The 25720-nt window shown below is 39.6% G+C and overlaps 1 protein-coding gene across 1 annotated transcript in view; it reads left to right on the top strand.

Moving 5' to 3' along the window:
- Nucleotides 1-25720, top strand: part of LOC126191216 (uncharacterized) — a 169440-nt gene that overhangs the window by 82380 nt on the left and 61340 nt on the right. Inside the window, exons 3-6 of the mRNA XM_049932018.1 lie at nt 17147-17566; nt 17799-17966; nt 19136-19257; nt 19344-19438. Of these exons, the coding sequence (XP_049787975.1) occupies nt 17147-17566; nt 17799-17966; nt 19136-19257; nt 19344-19438 (805 nt within the window). The remainder of the gene's footprint in view (nt 1-17146; nt 17567-17798; nt 17967-19135; nt 19258-19343; nt 19439-25720) is intronic.

A 25720-nucleotide genomic window follows, 5' to 3' on the forward strand; every position in this document is an offset into this window, starting at 1 on the left:
GGGAAACCCTGTATATCCTCTGGAGAGAGTACGGAATAGTTTTAAATCCTCCTTATGGTTGCAAAGAACTGGTCACTGCAGATAGTGTTTTACTATCAAAATGTGATGAGTGTCACACATCAGTTGCAAGTGTAGGGACTTTGTGAAGTGCTATGTCAATTTTCAGGTTCCCCTGTAGAGGCCTATCAAAAGAGAGGATGGGAGAAAACTATCTTCATTGAACACATGGTGATCCAATGAAAAAATGCCTGTCTTCTTAAATTTGGCAATAATATAAACTAGAGTCACTCTTTGTGGGTGTGCTACTTCCACACAATGAGCACATTGTAAACTGAAAATGTTTCACCTGGATCTGACATAAGCACATGCCTGCAGCAGAATGGTTTCAAAACACTGACATCAAGAGGCTGCAATTTATCAGTGCAGGGAGGTGGAATCTTCAAAATCATTATTCCTTTCTCATTGTACAGATCGGTGGCCTCTATTGAGAGATGGCTCTCATGATTATCTATGAGTAAGAAAGATGGATTTGCTTTGGAGCTGGCAGAAAATTTGATGAAGTGCTGAATGATTTCCACAAAACATTCTGTGTTCATTCATCCACCCTTAGTGGCAAGACCTAATGTGCCAGCAGATGCATCTAATGTCATATGCTCTTTGAAATTCACATGTGAAAATATATCACAGGGGGAGAGGGAAGGGGATGGAGGAGGGGAGGGGTGGTGGACTGTTACCAAAACCATTTATAATGCAATGTCATAACCAATGTTCCACACTCTGCACTGGTAGCTTTGCTAACTTTTCTCATACCTCTTAATCCCAGAATATTCTGTGACTTACACACTGTTGTTGTTCCATTTAAATCTCGAATGAAAATGTGTGATCCGCCAGCAAAATTTAGTTGATGTTTGATAACTTCTAGTTTTACACAGGAGATTCACACACTGAATTTATTAAAACCTATAGCTCTAGACAAGCTGCATCCATCTGGTATCCGAAGAGACAATTGGGGAAATCTATGTTGAAACACTTTCATTCAGTCCTTGGATGCTTTCTCACATTCAGTTCATGTTTTGGGGACATAATGTTATTTTTAATACTGAAGTCATAAGCTAGACTACAGTAGTCTTTCATAGCAAGTCCATAACATTTTAGAGCATACAATTAAAAATTCACACAAGCTATGTTCCAAATTTTGTGGGAAAATTCAATTAACTGAAAAATTGAGGCACATTTCTGATGCAGTGTCCTTAAGATGTTTCTTGATGTACTACCTAACAGCTTGAAATGATAAGCCAAACTGTTTAGATGCACTCCTGATGTTCATTTTATTTTCATTCACCAAGATAATGGTTTCCTTCACTGAAGATTGTGAAACACTTCCAATTTCCTTATTTGTCTCCTTTCTCCTGGGCATTTTATAACCTACAAGTAAATTTTGGATTCTAAAAATACTAAATTCACAGTATTATAAAGCAAGGAAATGTTTTCAGAAACAAAGAACAAGCAATGGGGACAGTGAGACATGTCTCATGTACTCTCAACATTCGTGTCTCACTGTCCCCAACTGCCACTGACCCACATAAATGATTTACCCCAAACATTGTATGGTTTTTCAAAATCTGTGATATTTCCTGATCACACAAGTATCCTGATATAGGCCCTAGCACAGTGATCCCAGAATAATGGGACAGACATACAACTGGTTCACACCAAATTATGTAATCTTTAATCTTACAAAGACTCATATTGTGCAATTCCAAACAAATAATAATGATTTACAGGTAACAGAAGTAAGGATCAATTGCCACACACTGGATGAGGCTCCATGTGTGAAGTTCTTAGGCATCCAAATGGATCATAAACTGAAGTGGCACTAGGATGTGATTGACTTAACCAAAAAGCACACTTATTCTTGCTTCATTGCAATTATAAATCTCTCTCATTATGTGGATCTGGAGACAGGATTACTAGCATACTTTCATTCAGTAATGTCTTATAATCCTCTAGGTCAATGTAATTAAGGTTAAAAAAGTATTTATTCTACAGAAATGTGCAGAAAGAATATTGTGTGAAGTTGACAACCAAACATATTGCAAAGCCTTTTACACTTACATGACAGTACCTATATTCCATAGTGGTATTTCTTGTTGATAGCAAGAAGAATTTAGAACATAAGTGGAATTCGTGACACAATAGTGTTAGCAAAAATAATCTTCGTATCGGCTATGCATCACTGTCTAGGGTTCAGAATGGAATTTTATACTCTGGTCCAAAAGTATGCAACAGGTTGTCAGTAGGCATCTGGCATGAATTTAAAATTCCTCAGATATTCAAAAACAAAGAAAAGAACACCTCGTTAGTCTCTTCATCGACAGTTTACCTGAATTTTGGACTAAGGGATGTAAACTGTGCATACCTAATTCTTGACTTCACCAGTATATAGACAAGTGATAGTGATCTGAGTAAAGTTAAATAAATGTTTGTTTAAAGAATAGTCTCTCTCTCTCTCTCTCTCTGTGTGTGTGTGTGTGTGTGTGTGTGTGTGTGTGTGTGTGTGTGTGTGTGTGTGTGTGTGTGTGTGTGGATGACCAGCTTCCATTCCACGTGATCCATTGCCCACTTTCTACACACATACAGTGGTGCTGGGGGTTTGCACTATTCTCTGTAGGGATTGCTTAGAGGTCAAATTGATCATGTTGAGATGGTTGCATATTTTCTGGATCATCGCATCACTCGATTTGTCTCCAAAAAGACAACACACAGTTCAGTTAGATTTTCCTTGGTTTACCTACATGCCATTATTTGTAGATAGCTGTCATTTCCTGGTGCTATTAACCACAGGTTACCTCTGAAAGGTGAATCTTCAGTGATTTGTGCCTCATTATACTGGTTGAATGTAGGGTTGTGTAGGGTTTTCTTGGCACAGATTTGTTTGACACCTGATGATTGTCCTTAGAAGAAAGTGGGTGTGACCATGTACCAATGTGCTTCAGATGCACGCAGACTCACAGGTACAATGGGAAGATGTTCAACCATGGTTTGGGCCAGTATTGTGTACAGCTTATCAGAAGTCCTTCATCATGATCAAAGGCAATTGCACAACTGTGCAGTTTTACAACAAGGTTGTACAACCTGTTGTTCAACCCTACAGTCAACATTTCACCAAGAGTTCTCTTATGACCTTCACTTTAGAGTCAACTAATGTTTATGAACACAAAGTTAGCTTTCTGTAACAACAGATAAAATTGTCTCTTAGTCCACAAAATGAAACAATTAGAGTTTCTGATTGAAATTAATAAAAGATCAAGCATGTTCATTGCACTTACAACACAATTCCAAATAAGTCTTACAGTGTTGGAAACCACATACTCATCAAATAGAAGCACTATACAGGAATGTTATAGCAGTTTGTAGAGTGCAGATTACAGGCTCACCAGTCTTAGTCATGTAGTAATCTGAAAGCATGGCAGACACTATCTAAACACAAGTCAAATCCAGTCCAGGTAAACAGCAAGACTGGTTGTTCAATTTGTAGAGGCAAAGATGAGTAACAGAAGCTAATAAAGAAAAAACTGAGAACAAGCCATCCACTGGGCAGCCTTATATTGGCTTGCTGTGGAATTTCATGTGCCTAGTATATTATACTAGTGGCTTTCCCTCTACAGATGTCCTTACAGGATATTGGTGATGTTAACCATTATGAATCTCCCGTTTGTAAATCCGGCTGGGGTACTAAGAGTCCACCTCTCAAAATGATAATGCACAAGTATGCTGAACCCTCTCATGAACACTTTCCTCCATGAAGCAGTAATCAGCTGAATCATATGGCCTGTATAACATGCTGACATTAACCTAACTGAGCATACCTCAGATCAATTGAAACTTATAGTCTATCAGTACAGAGACCCTCCTAACATACAGGATGACCACAAAATGGCTACCATCAAAGAGTGGGTCTGGCTTAAACAGGAACATCTTACACATCTTGTGCGTAACATGCTAAGGAGAGTTCAAGCATGTTACAGTGCATTGGTTAAAGAAACATGGTATTAAATTCTACCCAACAGTAAATTTTGATTTAATAAACATAAACATGGCCCGTGAACCATGTTTACGTTTATTAAGTATCTGGAGGCTTTGGATCCCCACAAATACAAAATATTGAAGATTTTGATTTACAGATATACATTTTTGGACAGAATGCCGTAATGCCAAAGCCCTTTTAAGAGAACACACATGACTACACATGGTCGTTCTTGGGCTTAATGAGGCTCTTATCAGCAGACATTTGATCTAACCTTCAATACATCACCAGCACAGTGTCCAGCATGACATAAACTACTGTGAATGCACTAAATTTGCTGTCAAGAGATACCCAGGTGTTAGCAGCTAAAATAATCTGCTCAGTTGAAACCCTTTGGTCGTAAAGGCATCTAAAATTTCACTACTAGTCTGTTCAGTCTGTTTCACCCAGCTTCAAGCAGTTAGTGTGGACCTTCTAATCTCAAATAGAGAACACCCTGTAGATCACATCTTTGGTTGAAGCTTTGACAAGATTCCTTTCTATATTTAGGCCATCTCTACTCCATGGGTTCTGCAAGACAGATTCTATATGGAAGCTGATGCTCATCACTTCTAGACTGTGTTCACCCACTGCCTTCAGCAGAAAAAAAACAAGCAAACACCTTTCAATGCAGAGGGAAAGGTCAGGATGTATCTGTTTTGTCATGAGCCCAGTTGAGTACTAGTCACCATCATGGACTGGTGAAAGACTCACCTGCCACTAGAGCAGTTGAGGTCGTGGCAACCAGAGGGTACCTCTCCATTGCTGCTATTCCTGCTTCTGCAAGATTTACAGATCTGTGCTGCAGGATATCATTCCACCTACAGCCCTCTTTCAGCTGCATGCAGGGTCTCCAATACTACAGTATCTCAAGAATCTACGGTAATGGACCTGCTCTCAGAGCCAGTTTTGGGGTCATGGAATTTATCAAGTGCCAATGGACAACTCTCAATTCCTAGCACACAGGAGCTATTAGTATGGCCATAAGCAGTACCCATCCCCACTGACTACTCCCCCCCCCCCCCCCCCCCCCACATCTTTTGCCAGTTCATCCCAAACATGCCCATCCCTGTTTAAAGGAGAGGTGGGATGAGGATTTTAGTATTCCTGTCATAATATAGCAACATGGAAAATATAGCAATAATTGACTTTACACTAGGAGAGCAGCTAGTATGCAACTTTAAGTTTCTTCATGAATGCCAACACCAATATGTTCCACAGACGACACTGCTGGTCACAACACAAGAATAAAGGGGCCAGACCAACTCTCTCTCGTCAGTTCTGTGTTGAGTGTTATGCTAACATTCCTACTTGCCTTCATTGGTTTGAATATGCTTACAGTCTATGGTTTATGTAATGATTATTCTTCAGCAGGATTGTGTTTTGCTGGTATTGGATCTTTTGCAATGAACCTGGATTCTCTAGATAGTTTCTTTCATAGCTTGTGATCTAGTCTATGATGACTTCATAGTTCAAGATTCCATATTGTGTTAAAATATAACAGTTCAGTCTGAGCAACCATCAAATGATATCAATAAATTTGTGTTAGTGTCTTCCAAATGCTTGCCAGCCTAGCATAATGGATTGAAAGATTTCTGATCTTATGTCTTCTGTCATATTTAAAAGATGTCCAAGAGGTAGGTGTATTTTCTGATGATGTCTAGTAGTGTGTTTTTGAGTTTTAAGTTTATTAGACATCATCTTTGTCTTGGAAAGGTTTATGTTCAGTCCCACTACCTGACTTTCTGAGGCGAGAGCTGACACCAACATCTGTAGTTCTTTAAAATCATTTGCCAACACTACAACATCACCTGAAAATGTCAGTTTGTTAAGTCTCTTCCCACTGATTCTAATTCCTTTTCCTTTCCAGTTCAGCTCTGACATTGCCATTTCCAGGATGGCAGAGAACAGTTTGGGAGAGAAGGAGATTAGTCTTTACCGTCCCATTGACAAAGAGGTCATTAGAGACAGAGCACAAGCTCAGATTAGAGAAGGGTGGAAAGGAAAGCGGCCATGCCCTTTCAAAGGAACCAGCATTTGCCTTAAGCAATTTAGGGAAATCTCGGAAAACCTAAACCAGGATGGCTTGACATGGGTTTGAAGAATCCTCCTCAACAGGTGGGATCACCTTATTTCACTTCTCTGTAAATTGGAAATGCTTTAGTTGGTTTCCTGGCATGAACAAAAACCATAGAAGTTTCGAATGTATGGTACAGGATTTTAATATATGCCACCTCCACCCCTTGCTCGGCTGAGGCTCATATGATAGCAAGATGTCTAACTGAATCAAACATCTTTTCAAAATCTACAAAAGCTATGCGTAGAGGCATCCAGTATTCATTTACTCTGTTTATCACTTCCTGGAGAACAGAAATACGGTATGTATACTGAAGTTGCTGCAGAATACAGCCTGCTCAGTGGGTTGAGTTGTGTCAAGTCAGTCTTTGTACAAAATGTAGATTAGCCTTATTAGATGTTGTGAATGCTTCCTTTCTAGTGATGCAGTATTATCACTGCTTTGTTCAATAAGGGGTCGAGGGGACTGATGGATAGTCAATAGACGAAGTAAAGATTTTTGACAAATACTTGTAAGTTTCCTCACTAGCAAACTTCAGAATATCAACAGGCAATTCATCATAACCAGGAGCAGTACCCATTTTTCAGGTATTAGTAGCATATCTGACATCTGAAGAAAGTATATCCAGAGCAGTGGGTGCATTGGAGAAGTCAGAAAATGTTGTAATTAGCTTTTGTTTTGCATCCAGGTGACTATAAAAGTTCCTGGTGAAAAAATTAAAATTTCCTCTTTGTTGGTAAGTCTACCATCTATTGCAACAATCTGCTTCTGGCCAATCATGTGCTTTTGTATAGCTTTATTTTATTTTTGTCTCGTTTAGCTGTGGATTTTAATTCTTAAGAATAAAAATTTCTCTAAATTTTTGGTACTGATGTAAGGAGAGAGACTTGTTCATAGCTATTGACATCTATAGAATCACATTTCCTACAGATAAAAGCATATTTTAACTTATTTGAAAATTTCCAATATTTGGCGCAAGCAACTTAGAACTTAAATCTCCGTGTATAAAAGCCAATGTCCTGACTGACTGACTGACTGACTGACTGACTCATTGTCCAGCCCAAACCACTAAGGACAGAAACTTGAAATTTGGAGAAGTGTGGATCTTGTACTGTACGTGTCACTTAAGAAGGGATTTTTCAAAATTCTGACCCTAAGAGAGTGAAATAGGAGACAAAAGGTGTTTTTTCTGTTAGGGCAGTTTTGAAGCTACACCAACAGAAATTAGTGCTTGGTTTCTCGGTCAGAAATAAAGAAACATGTGTTTCAGCATTTTTGGAAATTTAACCTTATGGGAGTGAAATAGTAGTTGAAAGCTTTTTTTTAAAAAAATATATCACTATTAAGGAATTAAAAAAATATGGGTTTCTGTGTTTCTGGAAACTGAGCCCCTAAGCAGGTTGGATAGGAGATGAGATTTATTATGAAAATATTTTATTATGAAAGCATTTTTAAAGGTAAATCAATGAAAATTTAAATTTGGCTTTTCAGTCAGAAACAAAGAAGTGTTTTTGGAAATTCAGTCCATAAAGGGGTGAAATAGATCGATTCACTGACTCATAATCGTCCAGTCCAAACAGATAAGGATAGAAACTTGAAGTTTGCTGAGGGTGTGAATCTTATACTGTAGGCATTGTTTAAGAATGGATTGTCCAATATTCCATTTGTACGGTGGTGAAATAAGGGATGAAAGGCGTTTTGAAAGTATGTTGCTATTAAGTGAATTTGAAGCTAGAACTATGAAAACTGGTGTTTGGTTTCTCAGTCAGAAAATAAAAAACATTTTTCATAATTGAACCACTGAGGGGGAAAAAATAATGGGTGAAAGTTATCTTTCAAATAAATGATGACTAAAGAACTACTAAAGGATTTTTAAGGCTATGTCTATGGCTTCTCAGTCAGAAAATACGTGGTTCAGTGTTCTGGAAATTCAACATCTAAGGGAGTGCAATAGAGGTTGAAAATTTTAAGAAAATATGTTGTTACATTAAAAAACAATTGTTATAACTTCAAATTGAACAAATATATTTCAAGGAAGATGCAATACATGAAAGTCACAGATCAAGTAAACAGTGTAAGATGTGTGTACACTTTAACAGTCAAATCATAACTGAGTCCAAGTCTAGCAGCCGCTGGCTGGCTGGCTGGCCGCTTAGGTGGCACTGCTGCTGCATGGCTGGCAGACAGCGCCGCATGTAGAGGACATGCGTAACTGCGTGGTGGCACTTTGAAAGATCGGTGCGCAACACTTTTCCCCCCTTTGAAGTTTTTGCACAGGTCTTGATGGAGGTGGTCTGTAGATTGCTAACATCCATAGGTGTTGTTTGACTGGCCGTAAAGTTTCGAGGAGTAGGCTTCCTGTACGGACGGAAGTGTCCCCGATGACAATGGGTCGAGATGGCAGGAGACGTGGGGGTTGAATCTGCTGGGGCCCCGTGCACCAATCTGCCCGTTGCGGCAAGTCCGGTTGTTATTACAGGAGACATGGGCGATGTGTCCGCATCTGTAGGAGAAGGAGGCGAGTAGAATTGCTCCGACAGATGATGGTCATCTGGTTCCTATATGGACACATCTCCTGGTGGTGTCAGTTCTTGTGCTGGCACCGATATGATGGTGAGAGGACTGCATTGTGAGTAATGAGAGATTCTAGTATCCCGAGCGTCAGGTAGAGCGAAGGTGGTGTAGCGGCATCTGGAACAGGCGTTGCCAGCACAAAAGGCCGAAGCTGGTCCAAATGACACACTGCAACACCCGTGTCCATCTGGATTTCATACAGGCATTGGCCACGGTGTCATAAGATGTGGCCAGGACTCCATTTTGGCTACCTGCCATATCCCCATACCCATACAAGGTCGCCGGCGGTGAACCGGCCAAGCGAAGACACCCGCAGCTGTGAGGTGGAAGGCCGCACAAGACGAAGTAGCGTGCAGGGCTGTCGGCCATGTAAGAGCTCACCTGGGCTGTGGTCGCCCATGGTAAGAAGCCAGAAATTGGAGAAGCGCATCATCAGCAGCAGAAGAAGTCAGGAGTTTTCTCATCTGAGCCTTAAATGTGCGAACCAGTCGTTCAGCCTCACCATTTGACTGTGGAAGGAACGGAGGGGCCATGACATGCATGACGCTGTGACAGGCACAAAAATCTGCAAAATCGGAGAGGCAAACTGTGGACCATTATAAGTAACAAGAGAAGAGGGAAGGCCTTCCAAAGAGAAAATGTGAGCTAAAGCATTGGTGGTTGCCACGGTGGTAGGCGATGTGCAACAGACAATGAAAGGAAATTTAGAGTAGGCGTCAATAACGAGAAGCCAATAAGTACATAAAAAAGGTCCCACGAAGTCAGCATGAATATGCTCCCAGGGCTTCTCAGGCGAAGGCCACGGTGACAAAGATGACTTCGGGGCGGCGGCCTGTGACGCACAAGGGCTGCAGGCAGCAACCATGTGTGCGATTTCAGAGTCGATGCCGGGCCAGTACACATGATGGCGCACCATAGATTTTGTGTGAGCGACACCCCAGTGCCCTTGGTGAAGGAGGCGCAAGACCAAGGCACGCAAAGACACAGGTACCACAACATGCGGTGAAGCATTTTCGGTGGAAAGGAGGATAACACCATCCCTAGCCATGAGGCGGTAACACAAAGCGTAGTAGTTCCGCAATGGATCAGAAGTCTTAGCAGATGGACGATCTGGCCAACCCTTCTGAATACAGCGTAAAACCTGGGAGAGGGTGGGGTCAGAACCCGTAGCAGCTGCCAGCCGGTCTCCGGTGATGGGGAACCCATCCACAACCTGCTGCTCAGCAACATCCAGGTGGAAACACAAAAGTTTGTCCCTATCAAATGCCAGATCAGGACCCATGGGAAGGCGAGACAGTGCATCAGCATTCGCATGTTGAGCCGTCGGCCGGAAATGAATCTCATAATTGAAACAAGACAGGTAAAGAGCCCAACGCTGGAGGCAGTGTCCAGCCTTGTCAGGAAGTGACGTTGATGGATGAAACAAGGAAACAAGTGGTTTGTGATCCGTAACAAGATGAAATTTGGATCCATAGAGAAAAACACCAAACTTATGAAGAGCATAAATAATGGCCAAAGCTTCTTTTTCAGTTTGAGAATACTTTTGTTGGGCATCTGTGAGCGTTTTGGAGGCATAAGCAATGGGTTGTTCAGAACCGTCAGAAAAACGGTGTGCAAGGACTGCACCAACCCCGTATTGAGAGGTGTCCATGGCAAGAACAAGATGTTGGCCAGGTCGGTAAGTAGCCAGGCACAGGGTGTATTTCAGCATAGTCTTCAATTTCTGGAAAGCCGCATCGCATGATGTGGACCAGTGAAAAGGCACGTTTTTATGCAACAGGCAATGCAACGGCTGAGCCATCGAAGCAGCAGACTGTAAAAACTTGTGATAGTATGCTGTTTTCCCCAAGAAGGCCTGCAGTTCCTTAACAGATGTAGGATGAGGAAAGGCATCGATCGCAGCGACAGTTTGCTGAAGTGGATGAACACCACCCCGAGAGAGTTGAAACCCCAAGTACGTGATATATGCCTGAAAAAATTTTGATTTCTGAAGATTACACTTAAGACCGGCAGTCTGTAAGACATGAAAAAGTGTGTGGAGATTTTGAAGATGTTCGTCAGTGGTGGAGCCAGTAACAACAATGTCGTCCTGGTAATTTATACACCCAGGGACAGTGAGCAATAATTGTTTCAAGAATCGCTCAAAGAGAGCTGGGGTGCTGGCAACCCTGAATGGCAATCATTGGTATTGATAGAGGCCAAAAGGCGTGTTAAGGACCAGAAACTGCTGGGAAGCAGCATCGAGAGGAAGTTGATAATAAGCTTCTGACAGGTCAAGTTTAGAAAAATACTGGCCTCCAGCAAGTTTAGTGAACAATTCTTCAGATCAAGGCATAGGGTAAGTGTTGATAAGTCATTGAGCATTTACAGTGGCTTTGAAATCGCCACAGAGACGAATATCACCATTTGGTTTAGCAATGACAATGACAGGAGAGGACCACTCACTGGAAGTGACAGCTCCCGTTTGACGTGATCACGAAGGGCCACAGGAATGGGCCGAGCCTGAAAAAACTTAGGCCGAGCAGTGGGTTTGAGCATGATATGAGCTTCAAAGTCATTTGCACAGCCTTACCCAGGAGAAAAAAGGGATGAAAATGTCATTGACAAGGAATCCAATTGAGCATAAGGAATAGCATCAGAGACGATATTGACAGGGTCATCTACGGAGAACCCAAAAACGCAAAAGGCATCGAAACCAAAAAGATTCTCCACATTACTATAGTTGACCACAAATATGGGAACAGTGCGAACGACAGATTTGTAAGATACCTCAGCATCCTAAGAGAGAAATCTTCTGTTTATTGTAAGACCGTAATTGCCTAGTGACAGGTGACAGGACTGAAGAACCCAATTGAAGATACGTCTGAGAATTGATGATAGTGGCAGCATAACCAGTATCCACCTGCATGTGAACATCTCGACCAAGTATTTGGACAGTGAGGAATAACTTCCCTGAAAAGGAAGAAGTACAACTGACAGACAACACAGAATCAGAATCAGCGTCATGTTCATGAACATCATGTAAGCGGTCGGATTTGCAAAAGGATGACACATGACCCTTTTTTTTGCATTTGTGACACACGGCCCAACGTTGTGGACAATCTTCTCATGAATGTTTCATAAAACACCATGGACATGAAGGAAGTTGCCGTGGGCTTTGCTGCAGTTTCTTAGAGGTTTGTTTACGGTTAGACCAAGGCTGCGCTTGGGAGTGTACTGCGGCCACGTCGGCCGGCAGGGACACGCCACACGCTTCGTCATCATCGCACAGAGGTTGTATTTTCTGTATCCCACAGCGGGACGCAGGTGGTAAGCCATCCTGAAATGTCCAAAACATAAAATAACCTAGACAACCACTGGGCACGGTAATGAAGACATAATTCATAGCTACATGTGCAATGCCACTTCTTCTTTTCTGTAGACAACTTGTGTACAAGTCTATATTTTTTTTTATCCTGGCAGGGAGACCTCACTACCCGTGAGGCCATTTTCTAGGATGGCCTACGGCTGTGTGTCTGAGAAGGACTATGTGCAATACTACTGAGGTTCTAATATGTGTACCACAGAGGTCTGTATCTACCCTGCCTAAAGTCAAAGTAACGATGCGCACATCTTATACTATTTGGCAGCATATGTATATGCCCTTCTGTTCCGAATTCGGATTTGTGGGTTATGATGCCCGTATTCATCATGTAATATTATTCGAGGAGTTTGATTGGTTGCGTTGGCGTCCGTATGCTTCTATATTGAAACGAATTGTTGAAGGGCGGCCAGTTACAGTTAACGTTAAAAACAAGCCTGGATTGACAATAAAACATAGAGGACTTGTCATATTTGTGTCTAATGAGTTTAATGTTGGTGATGAAGCATTAACATCGAGACTTCATGTAGTGCATGCCGATTGCCATATAATTCATTGTTTGATTGTGAAGGAGGAGATGGCGTCGGACCCGTCGGACGTTGAGGCCGAAGAGGAAATTGTATGCATATCGTCGGATGAGGATGATGAGCCGGTATCGCCGTGCCCGTCCGAGGCGATGGATACGCCGACGGAACATTTTAACTAGACCGGTTTTCGGACGTATGTGCAAATGGCGTACTGAATATACACAATCCGATGCAGCAAGATTCGAATATAGAAAAATGGGATCGATTGAAAAATATGACGAGAATGCCCAAAACTTTAGTACATTTAAGCACTATGACATTTCAGATGAGTTTAAGTTTTTTGCCTTTGTCAGGCGCCGATCGGAAAATAGCATCCTGTACCATGGAATCGGTGTAGGATTCTTTGTGAACTTCAGTAACAAATTGACACTTTCTACTGAGGCTGTGAAGTTCAGCAGCCCAAGCGCGATAGGACTGATATGATTGTTTTTGACAACGATAAAAGGCAACACGAGAGGCTACCACATGTGTTTGCTTTTGAAAATAGACGGACAGAAGTGAGCACATTTCAGCAAAGGACAAAGAGGATCTTTCAAAGGAGCCAATTGTGACAACAACCAATACATTTGAGGTGAAATCCATGAAAGGAACAGAGACTTACATGTTTGTTCATCCACGACATGAAATGCCAAGAAGTGCTGTCTTAAGACTTTTTCATAATCAGACCAGTCTTCCGCCGTCTCGTCGTAAGGAGGAAAAGGAGGTAGAGACAACAACGAGAGATGCCCCGCATTTGATGCCGCAACGAAATCATGAATTGCATTTGTGAGAAGCATTTGCTGTTCTATGAGACCTTGCAATATTTGCTCTAAAGTAGCCATGGAAACGTGGGTCAGCGATGGAAAAGAAAAATCACTACCTCGTCACCAATTGTTATAACTTCAAGTTGAACAAATATATTTCAAGGAAGACACAATACATGAAAGTCACAGATCAAGTAAACAGAGTAAGACGTGTGTACACTTTAACAGTCAAATCACAACTGAGTCCGAGTCTAGCAGTTGCTGGCTGGCTGGCCGCTTAGGTGGCGCTGCTGCTGCATGGCTGGCAGACAGCGCCATATGTAGAGGACGCGCGTAACTCCGCAGCAGCACTTTAAAAGATCAGCGAGTCACAACAACAATAAATTTAAATTTTTGAACATTGATATTTCATGTCTTGGTTAGATATAAAGCAATATTTGTTAAGGGATGAAAGTTGCTGTAGAAATGTCTCCACATGAATGCAAAAGGCATGATTAACAAAAACTTTGGGCTCCGACAACCAGAACCTGTTTTTGGTCAGAAGTAGAATCAGAAAAGATCATGATTATATGGCCTTAATTAGTGTGAAAATTTTAGTAGGTGTTGCAATTTGTCAACAACATAAAACTTCAATTTAAATACAAAACAAAACAAAAAAAAAACTATGCAGGCTATACTGTCTACGTGACCAAAGCAGTGGGTGCTAAGCAAATACATTAATATAGGGCACCAAATTACAATTTCTAGTGTTCTGTAGGAAATATTAGCTGTATACAAACTTTCACTTTTGGAGAACTTGATTATTTTGTGTTCATGCAATAATAACTGCAAGTGTTTGAGTTCCTCATTGCCACTTGTATGTCATGGCCTGATACAAACAAGATAGTTCACTGCCAGAAACTACATAGTGGACATCAAACACAGTGCTGGGTTGATGGCTAGAAACACATTAATCTCAAACATCGTGATTCAGAATAATGAGTGCTCAAATCAAGACTGACAAACAAAGCCAGAATCATCTTAAATAACAATATAAGATCAAACAGAATTCCAAATCAAAGTCCAGGTTACAACACTCATCTTACAGTGATGTAACAAATAATCAAAGTTCAAACTTCCATTAACTATCTTCACTATTCAGATTGGTGTCATCTCAATGCGCATCATAAAGAGGATATGTTCATTTTAATAATTTCTTAATCTAATACTTATCTCATTATATAATGGCTTCATTGTCTTCTTTATGGATGAAGACTCATCTCCACAGTTCTGAATTATGAAGAAGCTGTATTTATCTTTATAAATCAACATGGATCATGCAGCTAACATCAGTCATTAAATCATCTTAACACAATTTTTTTTTGAGTTCTCTGTTCTGTATATTACCATCAAATTAATCTTCCAAATGACAATATATTTCATCTCCACAACAAGTATAATACAATGTCTTTACAGAAAAAAAAATAAACACCCAACTGCCTACTACCAACTACGATGGTGAAGTACCTTATGCCAATCATGGTGTGAACACATTGTCCAAACATTGCTTTCTTCTACAGTAATTGTTACAATACAGTTTTTTTGCAGATTAATCATTATAAGCAAAACAGAGAGTAAAAACATTCATATTATTAGTACATAAATTACTTCTACTTAGTTTTCTATAAATTCTATGTAAGAAGAACAAAAGTTAAAGAAATCAAACAATGGAAAATCCAGGATGGAATAATGACAATGTTATGAAAAGGATAGATTGCTAGCCACCATATAGTGGAGATGCTGAGTCGCAGACAGGCACAACAAAAACATTGCAAAACAAGTAAGCTTTCAGCCAAAAGGCCCTCTAATTAGACAACACACACATATGTTCAAGTAAACACGACTCGCACACATGTGACCATTTCCTATGGCTGCTGAGGCCAGACTCAAGACAAAAGTAAAAGAAAATATTATTACAACTTAAAGCATAAGTTGCGGTTAATTTAATTTTCAAACTAATAGTTATCGAAATTAGTTAATTTGCAACAAGTGACTGCAAAAGTTCAGATTTACATCACTCATACTTGAAAATTATTTTACACATATTGCTATTTTTCAGCTGTAGTTATCAACATCCATACAATATTTGAATATAATAGAAGGAAACATTCCACGTGGGAATAATATATTTAAAAAGAAAGATGATGAGACTTACCAAACAAAAGTGCTGGCAGGTCGATAGACACACAAACAAACACAAACATACACACAAAATTCTAGCTTTCACAACCAACGGTTGCCTCGTCAGGAAAGAGGGAAGGAGAAGGAAAAACAAAAGGATATGGGTTTTAAGGGAGAGGGTAAGGAGTCATTCCAATCCCGGGAGCGGAAAGACTTACCTTAGGGGGGAAAAAGGACAGGTATACACTCGCACACACACACATATCCATCTGCATATACACATACACAAGCAGACATTTGTAAAGGCTTTACAAATGTCTGCTTGTGTATGTGTATATGCAGATGGATATGTGTGTGTGTGCGAGTGTATACCTGTCCTTTTTCCCCCCTAAGGTAAGTCTTTCCGCTCCCGGGATTGGAATGACTCCTTACCCTCTCCCTTAAAACCCATATCCTTTTGTTTTTCCTTCTCCTTCCCTCTTTCCTGACGAGGCAACCGTTGGTTGCGAAAGCTAGAATTTTGTGTGTATGTTTGTGTTTGTTTGTGTGTCTATCGACCTGCCAGCGCTTTTGTTTGGTAAGTCTCATCATCTTTCTTTTTAAATATTCCATACAATATTTTGTAGAGTGGGGTGGGGGGAATCATGACCTGATCCAATACAACATTTTTTTAGTTGGGGGTGGAGGGGGGGGGCGGGGTGGGAGCAGCACGGCCAGGCGGCATGGAATATTTTTAATATTTTGGAGAACGAATGGCAACTTGTGAGTAACCATTAAAAAGGTCCAGTTCTGACCCTGTTAAATACCTGTGTAATTTTCTTGAAAGAAAAACACCTGAGTGCACTATATGGGTGCCCTGGATTACCCAGTGGCATCATTAGGTACAGATAACATGTTGAACTTGATTACATCACAAGGTCGAAAAAAGTGAAGTATCAATTGTGTTCATTAAACAGCATAACAAAGGCTTCCAAGATGAGATACTAATTGCCAGTGCATCTGCCAGATAGGGTATTTATTTTTTATAGATGGCTAATGGCCACCTCCATGTGAAGTGTTTGTTGTGATCCTGGGAATTCAGCAACTGTAGGCAGAACTATCTGCCATGCAAATAATATTGCCACCACTCTGTCTGACTCTGTATTGCTGAAGTGGTGGGATATTAGATGGTCCAAGCTTGAAATGAAACTTTGAAGTTTGTTTACGGACTTAGCAGTGTACAAAAGCTGCATTTGCCTGTATGTAGTGATCGTTGAGTTTGAGGTTTATGAAAAAGAAAAGAAAAGGCGCATTATGTAGGTCATGACACTGGTGAAAAACATTTCTGAGGAATTTAGAAGACTAGCAGTAGGGAGTTGAATGATAAGAAGGGGTACAATAAACGCTAAACAAGGATTACACTAAGGAAATGTTGGTGATTTGAGTTCAAGTGAAGAATATCAAGTTACCAAATGAGAACTCTCACCAGTTATTTCATTTATTTTTTATATTCACCTAGTTATACAACGTGTTGTACAATATATAATTTAATTTAGCCTGATTTTCTTGTATAGTGCTATCTATTTTCTCTTGTTGCAGGAGTTAAATTTGTGACAAATGCAGCAAAAGAAACCATTCTTGATGTTCCACCAATAAACAAGCAGCGCAACTTTAATGTCAGATATGGTGGATCAAGTAGACAGCAGACAACAACAAAGAGAACAACAACAACAACACATGGAAGAACTACACAAATACCAAATCCAACAACAAGCTCTGGAACATTTATGGCAAGTTCTGGAAATGAAGTAAAAAACAGGGAACAGAGACTGCTAAGTAGCTGCATACCAAACTACATAGCAGACACTGAGGGAATAATCAAATCTCCAGATCCATACCCAAAAGATGACACATGTATTACTTGGGATATAGATGTCGGCGAAGGGTATAGCATTGATATTACAGTAACAGCTCTTGACTTGGATGGAAGTACTGGAGACTACTTAATAATCAGTCCCAGTAAGTGACTTGTAGGAAAAACACATCTTCCAAATCAAGATTGTTCACATAAAAAATAAAAGTTTCTCACGTTTATGAAATAAAGAGATCATAACAAAACAATATTTCAATATAAATAAGTCTTTTTATTTGGTAACAATTACCTAACTATGCAGAAAATAGATTATAATGTTTCATGATATATTAAAGGAAGTATTATTTACAAAAATCTTTACTTTTTGTGTAATAACAGGTGAAGATGAAATTGCTGAAACTTCTAATCCTGTGTTTACCTGGTATCTAAAAACTAAAAGACACTTCCGTATTCTAGACAGAGGAATGGCTTTCATAATGTTTAAAACATTTTCAAAAGCTAATAGCATTAATCATCAAGGTTTTGAAGTACATTACGCCCGTTATGGTAAGTGGATTACAAATATTAATATAAATATCTGTCCTGTCTACACAAAACTATGAGTACATAATCTGTTCTGTGGATTACAGCCAGAAGATAAAATGTTGATATCACTAGAGTTTTCTGTCACTATTTCCTGACACACAAATAATAAAATTTGAGGAAGTGAAGAGACTGTGTACAATTTTTATTGGAAACTGTAATATGAAAGTAGCTAGGCAAAACAGCATATGTTTTTCATGAGCAACAATTGTTTGTTTTGTTGTTTTTTGGCAACTGGCTGGCATAAGATGTATGTTGAGTATAATAACATTTGCATTTTGCATAAAATTGTTAAAATTTAACAATTTTATGCAAACACTAAAAAATAATAACATTAAGTACAAGTAAAAAGAAATATCAGAATCCTCCAACTAACAGTATCCAGTATTATGCAGACAGATTGAGGCAAAATAAATTTCTACATTCAACATAACTGCCTGAAAAATTCATACCACAATATTACACTGTTTCTTACAGACAATGAAACAGTAAATATTATCATTAACAACTCTAATTTAATACTATATTGTTCAAAGCCAAATCTCTTTTGATAATCATTATACAAGACAGTCGTTAATGCTCCTTACGAGAAAACAGGGTGACAAAATACTTACTATGACTATTCCTTCTAGACATCTGACAGAGTCTATCACAGAAGTGGCTCATGTATGTCAGATGTAGTACCATACTGTTTAACAAATGTTGAGGACAATGTAATAACCTATAGTTGCTCTCTCAAACAGGCATTAATGGACACAGTTCTTTTTGGCCTTCCTCTGACTTGTGGATGACATGCTACCAGTGTAATTGTGTACAATTGATTTCAGTGGATGTAATACATGCTGGTGTATTATAATGCCACAGATATGAACAGAATGATGGCAAAAAGTCACAACCAGTACTGTCAAATAGCTTACTTCTTGTAAAAAAAAAAAAAAAAAAAAAAACTCCCCTCTTCTCCCATAAACTAAAAAGCAAATATGCTTCAGGTTAAGTAGCACCATTTGTTACAATTTGATAACCTCTAACAGAGATGTGGGCGACTTGTTTGTATTTTCTGAGTATAACAACTTTGTGTCACTTTGTTTCTCCCACTGTATATTGATGCAATCCCATCTAATGATTTTTTTCAGGCAATGCAACTACTCCTTCAGATGTAACTACACAGCCAGCTTTGCCAACCCCACCAGCTAATGTTGATGAGTCAGCTGTTGTTTACATTTCATTGGCTGGTGGCATGAGTGTAATTGAGGAGGTAAAAGTTAATCCAAACCACAGTCACTATAATCTTCTAACTGTCAAGTGAAATTGTAACATTTCTTAACAAATTTATTGTTACAGTTTTACAACAGGAGCATTGAATTCAGAACAGCAGTCTCTGAAATGGCATCCATGTATTGTAATGAAACAGGGATTCGTTTAACAGCTGAACCTAGGTAAATAAGCACAGTTTAATCTGTAGTACGTTAGTATCTGTACAACATACATACTTCTTCACCTGCAAAACCCTAGCCTCATCCAACTATTTCTTTTTAAATGCAGTTATTTGTTTTCTTATTTTCTGCCTGTATCTACCTATTTATTCAACCTTCTGTCCACCTTTTACCTATTTCCTTTTTTCTCCATGAATAATTTGGCTAAACCGCACTCACTGATGTTTCATTTTTTTTCTCTGTTACCCAGTGCCTGCAACTTATTTAATCCTTTCAAGGATCACATCACTTTATTAAAAAAAGGATGCTCAAATTAGTATTTAGATGTGCAAAACAACTATGATACGTTGTGCTGAAAGGACCAAAGAAAGGAATTCAGCATCTCCTGAAAATCTGTTATAAAATTTCAAGAACAGGTGTTCTGAGCAGAATCTACAAATATATTCTTTTAACTGTAATACAATTGTGTTTTTACAATAGGAGCAATAGAATGAGATCTTTTGCAGGGAGGTGCAGGGTTCCTAGCCCTGAAACAAAAATAAAATAATGTATGAGTGCGTGCTGATAAGTAGAGTCTCTGAATTTTTTTATGCGAAAACTCTTAAACCTTTATAAATAAAACATTTTTATTAACATTCTACACCTTTACTCTTCATGTCTACATATTTGCAACCCTCTGCCACTACAGGGCTCTGAATTGTAGCATGTAACACGGCAGTGTGTAATCTAACTATGCCAGTGCATGAGAAAAGCGTGCTGCAATTGAGTTTCAAATTCCCGGAGTTCATCCACACATGGAGCACACTCATCTCCAGCATAACAATGCCAGTTCACACATGAGCGGTGGATATCTGAACAATATGATGCCTTGGGTTCACTGTCGTCATTCATCCTCCGTACAGTTCTGATTTGTCCCCCATCTGATTTTCTCTGTTTCCTAAACTTAAAGAACACCTTTGAGGGCTTCACTTTGATAGTCATGTAGTGGTGCAAACAGAAATGAGATGGTGACTCCATCAACAAAGTCAAACACTCTACAGTGACAATATCAGCAACGTGGTCTCTCATCGAGAGAAATGTGGTCGCCCCAGGATAACTATGCTGAGAAATAAATATGTAGACATGAAGAATAAAAATGTAGAATGTATTAACATTTGTTTTATTTAAAAATCTATAAGCATTTCCACACAAAAAACTCAGAAGTATTACTTTTCAGTACACTCTTGTGACTAGAGTGCATTTTAGAGAAGCAAGAAGCTGATAAGGAAAGGAGAAGTGAAGGAGGATTTGAAATGAAGTGATAACATGGACAGGTAAGTGGGGGGTACAACAGCAAGCACAAGAGGGATCCCAGCAACACATTTTAGAGAACCTGTCCTTAGTAAGGGAAGGGGAGGTAGCAGGAGATCTCTATAAAACAGGCTGTGAAGAAGTCCAGGGGAATTGGCCATGTTGTGTTAAGCAGCTTAATCTGTCACTGGATGGTAAACCATTTTCTTGGCCACAGCTTTAGTCATTCTACATATTGACAGCTGGTTAGTGGTATCACCTACTAAAAACACCACTGACAGGAGTAGGTTGGATGAATGATTTTCAGTGAAATGTGATTCAGTGTTCCTTGCTTTTTAGACAAGATATTATCATGCTGATACAGGAAATGTTGAAGTCCAGAACTGCAAATAGTTAGAGATCACCTGTTTGTAATGATTTCAGAAACACCTTGATTCATTTTGTTACTGACCACAAGCAATAATTTGAATCCAAAGCAGAGCAAACAGCATCCCCCCACTCCCCATTATCATCACCACACCACTTGCATCACTGCACTAAATAAATGACACTGCACATTCATTCTAATTGATCAGTACCTTCTGGACAGCAGCGCTTCTATGAAAACCAAGCCTCATCACCTCTCAGGGAATAATAGTGCCACTGGCCTTTGTAACTAAGCTAAACTGAATTTCTCCACAACTGTTGACAGCGAGTTTGATGAATGATTCGTACAAGGAGTAGTCATAAAAAATCAAGCTGAGATTCTGAAAGTTCTTCTCTGCATATTCACCATTCAGTACAACATATTTTTTCCAATGATAGATGACTTGATGGAGACTTTGGTTGTAGAGGTCTGCATTATGACTGTTCAAAAAATGCTTCACCTACAAACTCACCTCACTGTCACAGAATGGTTTATTTTTTCAAGGGAAGAGGAAGAAGTCAAGAGATTATGGGGAAGGGGAGAGGGGAGAGGGGGATGGGAGAGGGGTAGGGGAGGGGAGAGAGGGAGGGGAGCAGATTGTCAGACCCACAGCTAATCTTAAGCCATAGTGGATGGCCAAAAGATGCCAGATTTGAAATAATTATAATAACGACATTGTGTTGGATGATGTTGCTCCAAAATAAAAATTGAGTGTCATACTTGTGAAGAAAATTTGTGGCTTTTGCTGTTGTGTTGCAACCAGTCTAAGACATACATCTTGCAGGGTGAGATATCATTCTAATCTCAAACATCTAGCTGCAAAAGCATAATAAGTTGTTCATCCTGCAAAAAGTGATTTATCCAATCATTGTGAATTATTCAAATGAAGGAAAGTCTATGTTAGTACACAAGAAATTTAGGGATTATTTGCAAAAATTCTTTGATCATTACCATGTGTCTGTAGCATATTTTGACTTAATGTTGTCAAAAATTAAAACTAACTTACAAAAGAAAAAAAACTAAGTTATATAATAGTGTTGGTGCAGAAGAAAGACTTATAGTAACATTAAGGTAAGTTTTTGTTGTTAAATAGAGTGAGTGATTTATTGACATAAACTTAACATTAGCAAGTTTATGTTGCAAGTTCATGTTAATTGCTTAATCACTTCTAATATTGTTCAAATGACAAGTACGACAAAGTTTTCAGATATTACCAAACACAGGCAGTAAAGCATGTGGTTGATGCATGGCTGGTGATAAAAGGACATTGTGACAGGGGTGTGAGCAACCACTGCTGTGAAAAATTTATGCCCTGAACCACTCCATAGTGACAGCCATGGGTAGAAGCTTCCTGGAAAGACAATTCCACCCCAGTGTGGCATCTTCCATTTGAACCAGTCAGTTCTATTTCTTATGCAACAAAAATTGTTTAACTTCATCACTTAGTGTGACTTTAGCAAGATAGATGAGATAGCAAGAGTGACTGCATCTTCTGCAGAATGAGCTGGGACATTGTCAAGGCAAAACACCCCAACCCGTGATACTTTTTGTTCATAGTCTCTTGTAATTTTGTGAAGATAATTTGGTAGCATGTTCCTGTGACAGTTTGTCCCTTACAAGCATAATCTTTTAGTACTATACCACACCAGATAAAAAAATGTTAATCGCTTTCCCCGATGATGCCTGGGTCTTCGCCTTTGTCGACAGTGGTGACTCTACATGTTTCCAGTCCTTGTTCCTTAGTTTTATGGTCACAGTGATACACCTATCACTCATCCAACTGGAAGCCTGCTAATCACTTCTGGTGGAGCATTGTTTCTGTACACTCCCTCCAACTCAGCATAGACTGTTTCAGTGTTGTTCCCCTTCCAATGTAAAAAGTAAACTACCCAATGAAATCCCACTTCATCAGTGGGCTGTCCCCCCCCCCCCCCCCCCCCCCCTCCCCCATCCACGATGAACCATGGACCTTGCTGTTGGTTGGGAGACTTGCTTGCCTCAATGATACAGATAGCCATACAGTAGGTGCAACCACAAAGGAGGGGTATCTGATGAGAGGCCAGACAAACATGTGGTTCCTGAAGAGGGGTAGCAGCCTTTTCAGTAGTTGCAGGGGCAACCGTCTGGATGATTGACTGATATGACCTAGTAACACCAACCGAAATGGCCTTGCAGTACTGGTACTGCGAACGGCTGAAAGCAAGGGGAAACTACAGCCGTGATTTTTCCCGAGGGCATGCAGCTTTACTGTATAGTTAAATGATGATGGCGCCCTCTTGGGTAAAATATTCTGGAGGGAAAATAGTCCCCCATTTGGATCTCTGGGTGAGGACTACTCAGGAGGAAGTTGTTATCAGGAGAAAGAAAACTGGCGTTCTATGGGTCAGAGTGTGGAATGTCAGATCCCTTAATCGAGCAGGTAGGTTAGAAAATTTAAAAAGGGAAATGGTTAGGTTAGAGTTAGATATAGTGGGAATTAGTGAAGTTCAGTGGCAGGAGGAACAAGACTTCTGGTCAGGTGAATACAGGGTTATAAATACAAAATCAAATAGGGGTAATGCAGAAGTAGGTTTAATAATGAATAAAAAAAATAGGAATGCGGGTAAGCTACTACAAACAGCATAGTGAATGCATTATTATGCCAAAGATAGGTACGAAGCCCACATCTACCACAGTAGTACAAGTTTATATGCCAACTAGCTCCGCAGATGACGAAGAGATTGATGAAATGTATGATGAAATAAAAGAAATTATTCAGATAGTGAAGGGAGACGAAAATTTAATAGTCATTGGTGACTGCTATTCGATAATAGGAAAAGGAAGAGAAGGAAAAGTAGTAGGTGAATATGGAATGGGGGTAAGGAATGAAAGAGGAAGCCGCCTGGTAGAATTTTGCACAGAGCATAACTTAATCATAGCTAACACTTGGTTCAAGAATCATGATAGAAGGTTGTATACATGGAAGAAGCCTGGAGAAACTGACAGGTTTAAGATAGATTATATAATGGTAAGACAGAGATTTAAGAACCAGGTTTTAAACTGTAATACATTTCCAGGAGCAGATGTGGACTCTGACCACAATCTATTGGTTATGAACTGTAGATTAAAACTAAAGAAACTGCAAAAAGGTGGGAATTTCAGGAGATGGGACCTGGATAAACTGACAGAACCAGAGGTTGTAGAGAGTTTCAGGGAGAGCATTAGCGAACAATTGCCAAGAATGGGGGAAAGAAATACAGTAGAAGGAGAATGGGAAGCTTTGAGAGACAAAATAGTGATGGCAGCAAAGGATCAAGTAAGTAAAAAGACAAGGGCTAACACAAATCCTTGGGTAACAGAAGAGATACTGAATTTAATTTATGAAAGAAGAAAATACAAAAATGCAGTAAATGAAGCAGGCAAACAGGAATACAAATGTCTCAAAAATGAGATCGACAGGAAGTGCAAAATGGCTAAGCAGGGATGGCTATAGGACAAATGTAAAGATGTAGAGACATATCTCACTAGGGGTAAGGTAAATACTGCCTAGAGGAAAATTAAAGAGACCTTTGGAGGAAAGAGAACCACTTATATGAATATCAAGAGTTCAGATGGAAACCCAGTTCTAAGCACAGAAGGGAAAGCACAAAGGTGGAAGGAGTATATAGAGGCTCTATACAAGGGTGATGTACTTGAGGACAATATTATGGAAATAGAAGAGGGTGTAGATGAATATGAATTGGGAGATATAATACTGCATGAAGAGTTTGACAGAGCACTGAAAACCTAAGTTGAAACAAGGCCCCAGGAGTAGACAACATTCCATTAGAACTACTGATAGGCTTGAGGGAGCCAACCCTGACAAAACTCTACCATCTGGTGAGCAAGGTGTATGAGACAGGTGAAATACCCTCAGACTTCAAGAAGAATATAATAATACCAATCCCAAAGTAAGCAGGTGTTGACAGATGTGAAAATTACTGAACTATCAGTTTAATAAGTCACAGCTGCAAAATACTAACACGAATTCTTTACAGACGAATGGAAAAAAAGGGTAGAAGCCGACCTCAGGGGAGATCAGGTTCGATTCCGTAGAAATGTTGGAACACGTGAGGCAATACTGACCCTATGACTTATCTTAGAAAATAGATTAAGGAAAGGCAAACCTACATTTCTAGCATTTGTAGACTTAGAGAAAGCTTTTGACAATGTTGACTGGAATACTCTCTTTCATATTCTGAAGGTGGCAGGTGTAAAATACAGGTAGTGAAAGGCCATTTACAATTTGTACAGAAACCAGATGGCAGTTATAAGAGTCGAGGGGCATGAAAGGGAAGCAGTGGTTGGGAAGGGAGTGAGACAGGGTTGTAGCCTATCCCCAATGTTATTCAATCTGTATATTGAGCAAGCAGTAAAGGAAACAAAAGAAAAATTCGGAGTAGGAATTAAAATCCATGGAGAAGAAATAAAAACTTTGAGGTTCACTGATGACATTTTAATTCTGTCAGAGACAGCAAAGGACCTGGAAGAGCAGCTGAACGGAATGGACAGTGTCTTGAAAGGAGGATATAAGATGAACATCAACAAAAGCACAATGAAGATAATGGAAT

The sequence above is a fragment of the Schistocerca cancellata genome, chromosome 6, assembly GCF_023864275.1.
Source record: "Schistocerca cancellata isolate TAMUIC-IGC-003103 chromosome 6, iqSchCanc2.1, whole genome shotgun sequence".
Lineage (NCBI taxonomy): Eukaryota > Metazoa > Arthropoda > Insecta > Orthoptera > Acrididae > Schistocerca > Schistocerca cancellata.